The sequence below is a fragment of the Aythya ferina genome (assembly GCF_964211825.1).
Source record: "Aythya ferina genome assembly, chromosome: 1".
Taxonomy (NCBI): Eukaryota; Metazoa; Chordata; class Aves; order Anseriformes; family Anatidae; genus Aythya; species Aythya ferina.
Window position 1 is genome coordinate 15,130,188 of NC_140296.1, and position 10,973 is coordinate 15,141,160.

The window sequence follows — 10,973 nt, forward strand, 5'->3', positions numbered from 1 at the left end:
TAAGGTCTGACGTTGATTAATTCATAGTTTTACAGTCAGAATAGACCACTAAATCTGTTAACCTCCCTCATCTGACCATGGAGAACCTCTCCTATGAAGAAAGACTGAAATAGCAGGGCATGTTCAGCTTGAAGAAGAGAAGGCTCCAGGGTGGCCTCATTGCATCTTTTCAATACTTAAAGGGGGCTTATGAAATAGATGGTGAGCAACCTTTTGCTCAGGCAGATGCTGTTAGGGCAAGAGGGGATGGTTTTAAACTAAAAGAAGGGAGATTTAGGTTAGAGGTTAGGAAGAACTTCTATACTGTGAGGGTGGTGAGGCCCTGGCACAGGTTGCCCAGAGAAGTTGTGGATGCCCCATTCCTGGAGGTGTTCAAGACAACCTGTTTTGGGCAACCTGGTCTGGTGGGAGGTGTCCCTGCCCATGGCAGGGGTGTTGGAATGAGATGATCTTTAAAGCTCCTTCTGACCCAAGCCATTCTTTGATTCTATGATTTATGTGGCATAAATTACAAAATTAAACTCACCTAGCCTGTTGATTGGTAAACCTGGCAAGTTATGTCTATTTAAAAACATTCAGTATTAATGGGCTTTGCTTGGTGGGCTGGCTGACTGACTGATTTGGGGGTTGGTTTTAAGGAGGAAGAAGAGGACAAGGTAATCAGATTACATTAGTTATTAAAGTTTAGACTTCAAGCTAGTGTGGAACTGATTTTCATAGTATTTTGTTATCATTTGTGCTACTTTCTCTATCAATAAGGACTAATTTCAATTTAGCTCTTATTCTGTGAATTCAGTGGTTCTTTTGTATTTTCCATTTTTATGACTTTTTCTCTGCTCCTCTTTTCTATAAAATTAGTTTTCCTTTTTTAAAAAAAAAAATCACAAATGAAAAACAACAGAGTTTTAAGTAGAAGCAAAAATTTTAATGAATAAAATGCACAGGTTAAGCTTCCTGATTTCTTTTATCCAATAACTCTGTCTTGTTATATAACATACAGTGTAGGATCTCTTAACTGAAATCCTTTCACAATTGCATTCTGTTCCTCCAGTTTCTTTAACACTACTTTTTAAACTGAGAAATAACAACAGTCCCACATCATTTGCATTGAAAAACTAAACAAAACAAAACACCCTCCCCCCCCCTAAACCTTACATGGTACTGAAACAACTGATATATTCATTTTTAACATTATAAACATTTTTAATGTTTGACACCCTTTCAGTATTATTTTGAATATTATAACTTGAATCTTCAGGTTCTCTGCTGGCACAGATAGGCATAACTTCTATAATTATCACTTGAACTACTTCAGTTTACACCAGCTGAAAACATGGGCTTTCTTTCCAGGTGTAGATTCATGAAAGGTTTCAACCTGTGTGATTCTCTTGGTATCACTACTTTCTATTTTCCCCAGTGCCATACTAACTGGTGATTTCTGTAGGGAATACTGTTCCCTTTTCCTGCTCTTTGGTCTGCTTTGAGATGACACCTCAATGTTTCTATATCTGCAGCTTCTTCCAAATACCATATGGGCATCTATTTCCAGGGGGATGTTCCCATTCAAATCATGAATCATTCAAATACCTTTGTATTTTCTAACTTTAGTGTTGCAATCTAGTGTTATGCTGCTCAGGGCATCACCATGTAGTCCTGACTCACTCATTATGTGTCTGAATCCCCAGTACTTTAAAAATAATTTTACAAAGAGCTGGAGGGTTAGTTTTAAAAAGAAACACTCCAGGGATTATCAACTCGATGTCTTTAGAAATGCTAGAAGATTCTGAGAAGATGCTAGACATGCATAGATTACTGGAAATTAGTAGTGCTTATGATCATGAAGGATGTATCCAGCATCTCACTTTAATGAGAGACAAACTTTAAATGGTGTAATGCCCCTTGAAATGCTTATAATTTCTCCTTCTTTCCTATTAAGTTAATTCAGTTCCAGACTGACATACAGCTATAGAATTCCCATATATACAGTACACATTTGTTTGTAGGTATCCAGTGCATGTTCACAGAACCTTGCTTTCCTTTAATAAACCTATATGCCCATATTATTACTTCTATGTACTACAAACTGCTCTGCAGCCTGCAACATGTCATTCAACTGTAATCAGCACCAAAATATGGAGTTAGTGTGCAGGACACGGACAATTCTTTTGCTCCAGATGCTGTATTCAAACTGCAAAGATCCATTGAAGAGGTAGAGGTAACCTAAGGAAAAAGAAAATCAAAATTATTAACCCTGAAAAAGCTGTTATATTAAATTTTTCCTTCAAAATAAAATTACCTGTTTTGTCTTAATGTTTAATAACTCTTGCAATATTTTTGTAAAAATGCAATATTTTAGTAATTAAAATGTTGAGGTAATTTTTTGAGAGTCTTCATTCCATTTGTATGATCTGGATCAGTTTTTAAAATAAATAATTTTAAAATAAATAATAGTGTCAAGCTCTGCATTTTATTGTTATACAACATTTTCGTAGGAAAACATTAACAGGAAAACCATGGTTTTAAGTCTCTGACTTGGAAACACTCCTGGAAAAATTGGCTCTGAATGATCTGGATTTGAAGAAATAGACTAATTATGATGCATCTGTATTATGCATATCACTTTAGGTTCCCTCATCAAGGTCTCCTTTGGATTCTCAAATACATATCTCCACAGTTTATAAAAGCATCTTTGCCAGAAGGCAATTGAGATCAGAAGACAGATTCAGGCAAGAACAGAAGTGCTGATGTCAAAATAAATAAATAAATAAATAAATAAGTTCAAATTACAAATGACAGAACTTCCCACAGGTTGTTAATCTCAAGTTTCAGACACAACTAATTGTAATAAAGCCTTGTTAATCAGGCTATATACCATTTCTGTAATAGACTGCATCCACTCGATCACCAATTCCTGCAAATTCTTCCTCTATCAGCCTGGGGTAGCCTGCTTCCATCAGCTCTGTCTCTTCATCATAACTACATTAAACATAAAAGAAAATAAAAATTCAGAGGTTTTAGACAGCCTTGGATTTGGTGTGTGCCCTTTGTATGCTTTGAAGTTATCTACATCAAGAGTAGCCAGCAGCCATTGGGTACCTTATGTCTAGTTCACTAATGAAACTCCGTGTAATAACCAGGGCACCCTTACACCAGAAGTACAATCCCAATAATCACAAAACCAGTAAAGTTACATTTTCAGAAGTATATAAGCTACATACGATAGGGAGGTGATTGTACTTGGACATATCAGCACTGCAAGCCTACCCTAAGGCTGCTTGACACACAGGTTCTGGGAAGGGATGGTGACATCTTTCTTGATTATACAAATGACCTGGCTGTCAACCCCATTTCTGGCCAGGAAAAAATGGGCATCCTATGGGGAGATAGACTTCTTGCTCTCACAAACCAGCACTAATATCCAGCTTGTGCCACACAAGTGACTCTTGGGAGCAAGATAGGAATTTTATCTAGGAGACATACATACTCTCCTGCATCAGGGCAATTTGTTCTTCTCTCCTTTCTTTCACTCTTTTAGCTTGTACAGGCTCTGACTGCATATTTATATCATGAATGTGCATGCAAGACTTCTATTCTACACAGCTGTTGCACCTGCAGAAACCATAGACTGGCAACATCTGAGCCACAGTGAAGTGCTTGATTTGAAACCCCCTGCTAATCTTTTGAGTCTTCTGGACAGTTATGACTAAGGATGCTGAAAAGAAGCACCACTCTGTCTGCAGCTTACCTCCAGTACTTATTTCCAGTAAAAAAGAGAGTCTTGCCAGTGTCTTTAATATGGACAACTGCATCTATTCTTTTCATTTCTTTTGGGAATCCCATTTCATATATCTTTTTAGGAAAGCCTTCGACTATGTCATAGCCATTCATAGCCCAGACTTTCTTTCCTGAAAATAAGAACAAAGTATGTATTAGTCTTTCATAAAAAAGCTCAGCTTTGAGAGAAGGATAAAATGAGGATGACAGGGTCCTTATTTTCATAAAACTAACAGATTCTTAGGCCATGTACTCTGAGTGTATTAAACTATTTATGCTAAACTTAATCCTAGGCATCTGATCTTGCATACATGTGTTAATTTACTGAAAGTTGTGTAAGCTTGTATAGGGTGAAGCCAGCATTCACAGGTGGTCTTTTAAACAAGAAAGGCAGAATGTTATGTTTTTCCATCTATTACTTCTTTATCACTTACTGAATTTGACTAGATATATTTATATATATATATATATATTTTTTTTTTTTCTACATACAGTAAAATAAAAAAACCTCACCTTTAAACATGAAGACAAGATCTTTGATGGGGTTTTCATAAGCTGCATCTATTTTGTTTGGAAGCTCTGGCCAAAATGATTTAATTAAAACCAGCTCTGCATCAACCATCTGAGGGTGCAGTCGCCAGAAAAACCTAGCTCAGAAAAAGAAAATATTGCACTTTTAGTGTCAAACTACAAAATAGCAGTATCCTTGATGTTCTATACTAAAAATGAATTAATGGAGAATGAAATTTTTCACAACATACAATTTTCAATACATAGAGGTCCTGGTAAGACTTTCCTCAGTCATCAAACTGCAGACCAATTCTGTCATTCACGTACTGTTATCACTTTGAAAGGCAAAGGTGAATCTTCAAAGTAAAACTTCATTCAAATAAATGTTAGTAAATTTTTACATATTTACATATCCCTGTGAAATGAAAAATCTGTAAAAATGGGGTCAGCCTTTAGCTGCATCAGCTTCACTTCACATCATTGGACAGGCAAATCTGTAACTGCATTATAAATCCTGCATAAAAAGATATGATGTAACTTCTTATAGGCATCTGTGTAGATATGGGATTTTTTTTTTTTAATTTTTGTTTATTCAAATCTAGTGAAAAACTGAAACAGCTCTTTCTCTTGCTCAAATTTTATCGAGTACTAACTATCCGTCATATAGCAATCTTGTTACCTGTCCTTGAAGACCAGCATTTCTCCACGAAGTTCTGTTATTGCATCAAGTGATAATTCTGGATCACATTTCTCTGGTGTTTTAGGATGTTTTGGGTTTGGATCTCTGTCTCCAGCACCTGGAACCATGCAGTATGATAGGTTTAAAAAATTTCTTTCCCTTTTCCTGGATTATAATACTAAATAGGACATGGAAAAGTTCCCCAAAATTGTGATGAATAAAAGCATAATGGGCTTTATAAATGGTTTCATTTATATTGGGGAAAACAGTTTTATCCTTCTCTCCTTTAGCCAAATATGTTAATGGACTTTGTAGTTCAGCAGTGCTTCAAAGATATTAAATTGACTTGCTTCTTTCTTTATCCTAAGTTTTGAAGGTCACCTAAAAGTTTTATTCTTTCCATGATGGAACACTGAAAAATCAATATTTGTTTCTCCCTTCTACTTCTCCTCGTTTCACTTTCTCTTATGAGGTAAAAAGGTCAAAATAATCTACGAGCCCCTCACCATATGAAAGAGCTAGCAGCAGTCCACTGCAAAGTTATTTCAGTGTTATTTCTTTTTCTTCTGAACTATTAAATCTGAGCATCTTCTGCTCCTAAAGAATTCTGTGCCTAAAGATTGGTTGCCAAGAATTCAGTGCTTAGGGCTTAATCAGTCATGACTGTTGCTTGTGAACATCTGCAGCTCTTTAGAAACAGTGCAGTGCATCTGTAACAGGTTATAATGACACCAGAAATATATATATTGTACAGACTTACCATAGAGCTCTTGGATCCCTTGCACATCATCATCAGGAAGCACAAAACCAGTTTTTCCAGTATATGTGTAAATTGGAAACATCAGAGCTCCAGGGTCTCTGGAGTGTTCGAGTCCCAGTGAATGACCAAATTCATGGGCAGCAACAAGAAACAGGTTATACCCTATAACAAACCACAATGAAAGTAAATTTATAACCCTGGATAAACAAAGTGGACTTAACTATTCAATTAACATTAACACTGTGCATTTAACATGTGAGATAATGAAGGAGATAATTGGAGAAATGGATCAGTGATGTATAATTGATTGTCTTTCTCCAGTGACTAAAAGTTTTGTTTTTATAAGGGCTCAATCAGTTGATTATCTCATAGCTGTTCTTCAAGCTAAATCTTATTTGACAATGGTGTTCTGTAGGCAGCTTTAGGTTCCTTGAAATTTCTTAGCAACACTGGAACGATCTACAGTGAAGTCTTAGTCCCACTAAAATCAATAAAACTTTTGTTGGGAATTCACCTCCAGTGGAGAGTGTGTGTTGGTTTTGGTACTGCATTAATTAGTTTTGATGCCAGAAAGGTGACATAACACTTTGGGAAAACAAAAAAACAAACAAACATGTTCTATTAAAACTCTCTCCTGAATAGGTAAGATGAAGATTTTTCAAATTGTATGTAGGTGACTTGCAGCTGAGAGAAGTATATGCTGTAAGTTTTAGTAAGGTCATTTCCAACTAGCTGCCTTTGAGCACAGTGAAATGCCTGGATGACAGAATATCTTATACATGGCTTTTTTTTTTTTTAAAAAAAAAAAAAAAAGAAAGAAAAAAAGAAAAAAAAAAAAAGAAAAAAACAACTTTACTTAGGATTTGTACATTTTAGAATTTATTGTAGGCTTATATTATATTCTCATTTATGACTGGGGATTAATCTTCCTATGAGTAGACAGTGAACATATTGGATAAAATGTGGTAAACTGAAAAAACAAACCATTTACAAACAGCAAAAGGTGGAAATTATTCATCTATCACTGTCTGAAATAATCTCAGGAACCTCTGTTACCTCTAGAATCATCTGACCAAGTTTCATCATCATCAAAATGGGCATCTCCTCCATAGTCTGGACCAGGGGGGAAGGCATGAGCCAGTAGTCCAGAGGGTCCATCAAAGGGGTAAAAATCACCGTGTTCTATAAAACAACATTCAAACCAATGATATAAAGTATATTGCATCTTAATAAATTGGCAGCAATATAACTATAATGTAAAAATAATTGGTTCTGTGTTACCTTTAGTCCCAAAGGAGATCATGATATCAGCTATGCCACTTCGTATTCTGGTGAAGTTAAGTGGTGTCACATCAGACCAAACTTTGAATGCTTTTTTGAAAGCTCTGTCTACTTCCGCACGTCTCAGATCTGAAGTGTAATTCATAATTCTGTCAAGATTAGTATCTCCAGTTAAATTGTGTAGATTGAAGCAACTGTTTAATACACTTTTATCTGACTGTACACCTTATTAAAAAGTTTTGTTTGTTTCTTTCCTCTGTTCTTACCTCAAACCTAAGAGCTGGGCAGCTGCATATAATGCTCTAAGAAATAAAAATAACCATTTCCATTGCAGTTATTCAGAGACACATGAAATGGTCCAACAGCATTTATAATAAATTTTATATGCACCAGTGGATTTAGAAAACGACAGATTGGCATCAAATCAAACCATATCAGTAACTTAAAACTATTTTAATGCCATATAAAATATCTCAGGACTCTCACTTCCTGGAGGAACAAACATGACCCAAAGAACTTTCTGTAGTCTTGAATCACCAGTATTAAAGTAATTATTACCAGATACTGGACTGGTATCTCTGAAAGAGTTCAGTGATTTTATATTTGGAATCTGCAACCCAGTGCCAGCTGCCTGAGGACATGGTGTAGTGAGGGACTCATTTAACCAAGCAAAGATATCTACAACAGGGCTGTGAAACGGAAGAGGGACAAGGATCAGTCCCATTTCTCACAGCCACATTACATGGACTGTTTTGCATGCACACTGCTTTGGGATAACCCTTCTTGAGCAGATTTGTCCAGGACAGACCTAGGTGGAGCAGACAACAAGCTTGGTCCAAAACAGAGTCAAGAGCAACCTAACAATTAATCTCTGCAAGCTCAGCCCCTACCCCTCTTTCATTTGGAACCATGGATATGCCCAGAGTGTCTACATGGAGGCCAGCTCAGGAGTGAGTGGCTTACACCACACCAGATTTCCTATGTGAAAAAGTCCAATAAAAAAAAAAATTGTATTTACTTCAACAGACCATACGGTGGGTCTAGGGGACCTTTCCAAAAGTTTCCAAAAATTTCCAGAATTTTGTCATACTTGAACACACTCATCAACTTCATGTACTGAACAACCTATGGAACAAGCTACATGGAAAGAAGGAACAGTAATAACATTCAAAACGTCATGCATTTACCTGTATGTCAAATTTGTTTTTGACCACTTGAGTTTTCTAGGGAAAAAGTTATATTCTCCCACATCTGGGACACCACATCTTGGTTTCTGCATGAGCTCATATGTTTCTTCATCTAATTTTCCTGTCACCTCCAAGCCAAAAAAAGCCTGCATTTCTCGAAGTTTAGATGCCACTGTGTTGGCACTCTTCTTCATTATGCCAGTGGGATTCAGATGGAGATCATAGTGAGTCCTGAGGTAGCGCTAAGAAAGGAAAAAAAAGTAATAAGCCTGATTTCCAAACAGCTGTAACTACAAAAGTATTTCTAAAAAATGTAAATTAATTATTTTATACTGTACCTCTGCAAACTGAAGGTCTTCCTCTGTGAATTCATGACTATCTTCAAGAGGAATAGGGATTGTCAGACAAAATGACAAACCCAGCAAGAAAAAGAAGACAGCTGAAAGCCTTGACTGCATCATGTTGGATTTGTGAAGTCTGAAGTCCTGATGTTTTAGAGAGCAGTTACCTTTACTTTTATAGTCTTACCCCAGTGAGTCACCACTTAGGGACAAGTTAGAACTTCCTTGTCACTGAAAGTAAACATGCTTAGATAACTACTTTTTCTTTCCTCCCCAGCGCTGTGGTTTAGGCATCTGTTGTCCCACTGAGGTCTCTGAAACAGTATCTTCACATAAACACAGTCTCAGAATATTTACATGGGTTGTGGGAATAAATGGGCAGAAGAAAACAGCAATTTTTGATTATTTTGCAATAACGCACACTGGCTTGTTTCTCCTCTCTGCAGGAGTGATTGCTACTATTCTACTATTTGATAGAAAATAGAAGAGTTTTACAAAATTTTAAGTAATTCTGCAACTTTTCAGTAGTTACACAGAAGCACTTCTATTTTTAATAAATGCAGCTTTGGCTGATGAGAAATAACATCATGGAGTTTATAATAGGACACCACATTTCCTTGTTTCTGTAAAGAAATATAACTGTAAAGCATTAATAATAATTTTACTTCAGGGATCCTTAAAGTGACTTCGTGTCTATCTTTCAAATTAATTTACAGTTTGAGAAAAAAAAATAAAAATGAGAGATGTTAAATATCAGGAAATAGCTTTGAATATTTAAAAGTGTTTTTGATTAGTAGTAAAGCAGGTCATGTAAAGTGACTGGTTCATACAATCTATCTTCCTTAAAAACATGAATTTAATTTACTTCATGAAGGGAGAATAGCTGTAGATCAATGAGATGGCTACTGCTCTGAGAGAGGGAATTTAACAGCTATGGCAGGCAGGCAATGAATCTGTGTGTCTAGAATGACAGAAATATGTGATTTTGAGTTATGAGGTGGAAAATAGGATAAATATGGCATTATGACACATGAGTATTACTATGCTTAAAAGTTCAGTGATGACTTCTGTCTTCCCAGGGTCACTCCAACCTTAGCTGCTACTAAGACTTGTATCACAACATGTGCCCATGAGTGTGGATGCCAAGTGGAGATCCTGTTCCATCTGAATTCACTCTCCTCTTTCGTGGAGGCTATTCTGGCATGGAAATCCTCAATCAGCTTTCTGGTAGACATTGGTATACACTTTCTGGTACACTCTACCCTGCAAATGATGTTGCCTTGATGACAAAACAGGAAACAGATAAAATTCAGTGTAGCCGACAGTTAAAAAGCTCAATTTGTTACTCAAACAGTATTATGAACTATTTCCTGAGACTTTGTGAAGTTGTGAGCATCAACATATGTCAGAAATCTGTAAATAAAATGAAAAACTTTAAACTGCACAGTTAAAATTCTTGTGAACTTCAAATTCCCTGAAATTAGCTTTCTTGCATCTAAGGGAGAATAATTGTATACCAGCATTTGTATATCACTGCCCTTTTAGTAAAAGTGTTTTAGCCTTATACCACTTCTCTTTATCAACTGTGACATTGGGACCTTTGCTTCTGAAATACAAGAATTTAACTTAGAAGAAAATTGTTACTGTAAAAATGTGATCAGTCCATCGTTCTTTATGATAAAATGATCCGAAATTATTCCTAAGTGTTTTCAGGATTGCATTAATAAATATAGGTTAGCTAACTGGAAAAAAGGCAGCTTTTCTCAAAACAATTTCTTTTTAGATTTGTGTAAGAAGAGATGCATAAAGCTGGGCCTTTATCTATTATAAGACAATGAAACAAGCAAAACCACAGCCCAATGTTTTCAGCAGATTCTGCATACGAGTAGAAAACATTCAAAGTGAAAAAATGTAAGGACTCTGTAATTATTTTGTTGCCCAGAGTAAACAAAAATTGTAAGACAGAAGTTGATTTCTGAAACAAAGTGTAATGAGTCTTCTGTGCACGGACTGTTGCTGAATTGTGTTTTCTGCACATTGTTGATTCCTTTGGGAGCCTGCACCATGCAAATATACATGATCCAATATGTCTTCTTGCACATTTATTTCTATTGCTATTTATAGTACACTAGTGGCAAGAGGCCCATATAGAGGCATAGATTTTGTTTGTTCCCTGTACACAAAATGAAGAGACACTGACAAAGCACTGTGCAAACAAGCATACTGAAGTGGCAGTGAAAATCAGCAGTATTCCCCCTTTTCAGAAAAAGCATCACAGCTGTAGTGTGTGATTTCTTATTTTTTTTCTTTAAGGGTAGACAAAAAACTTTGACAGAGTTGAGAACTAAGGACAGAACCCTGAATTTGTTCTGTGTTACTTTAGTGCATTGACCCTAAAGCCTTTTCTAGGAAGTGGAGATTTTAAAGTTGTCAAGGACATA

The 10,973-nt window shown here is 36.1% G+C and overlaps 1 protein-coding gene across 1 annotated transcript in view; it reads right to left on the minus strand.

The window, feature by feature from the left end:
• The window catches only part of LOC311429856 (uncharacterized protein), a 49,315-nt gene extending 40,485 nt beyond the window's left edge, over nucleotides 1-8,830 (minus strand). The window contains exons 1-10 of the mRNA XM_084506098.1: nucleotides 8,530-8,830; nucleotides 8,192-8,433; nucleotides 7,005-7,153; nucleotides 6,780-6,905; nucleotides 5,724-5,885; nucleotides 4,964-5,081; nucleotides 4,288-4,421; nucleotides 3,746-3,905; nucleotides 2,873-2,976; nucleotides 2,125-2,220 (exon numbers count right to left, since the gene is read on the minus strand). Of these exons, the coding sequence (XP_084362224.1) occupies nucleotides 2,125-2,220; nucleotides 2,873-2,976; nucleotides 3,746-3,905; nucleotides 4,288-4,421; nucleotides 4,964-5,081; nucleotides 5,724-5,885; nucleotides 6,780-6,905; nucleotides 7,005-7,153; nucleotides 8,192-8,433; nucleotides 8,530-8,652 (1,414 nt within the window). The 5' untranslated portion in view covers nucleotides 8,653-8,830. The remainder of the gene's footprint in view (nucleotides 1-2,124; nucleotides 2,221-2,872; nucleotides 2,977-3,745; nucleotides 3,906-4,287; nucleotides 4,422-4,963; nucleotides 5,082-5,723; nucleotides 5,886-6,779; nucleotides 6,906-7,004; nucleotides 7,154-8,191; nucleotides 8,434-8,529) is intronic.
• Nucleotides 8,831-10,973: the final 2,143 nt, after the last annotated feature.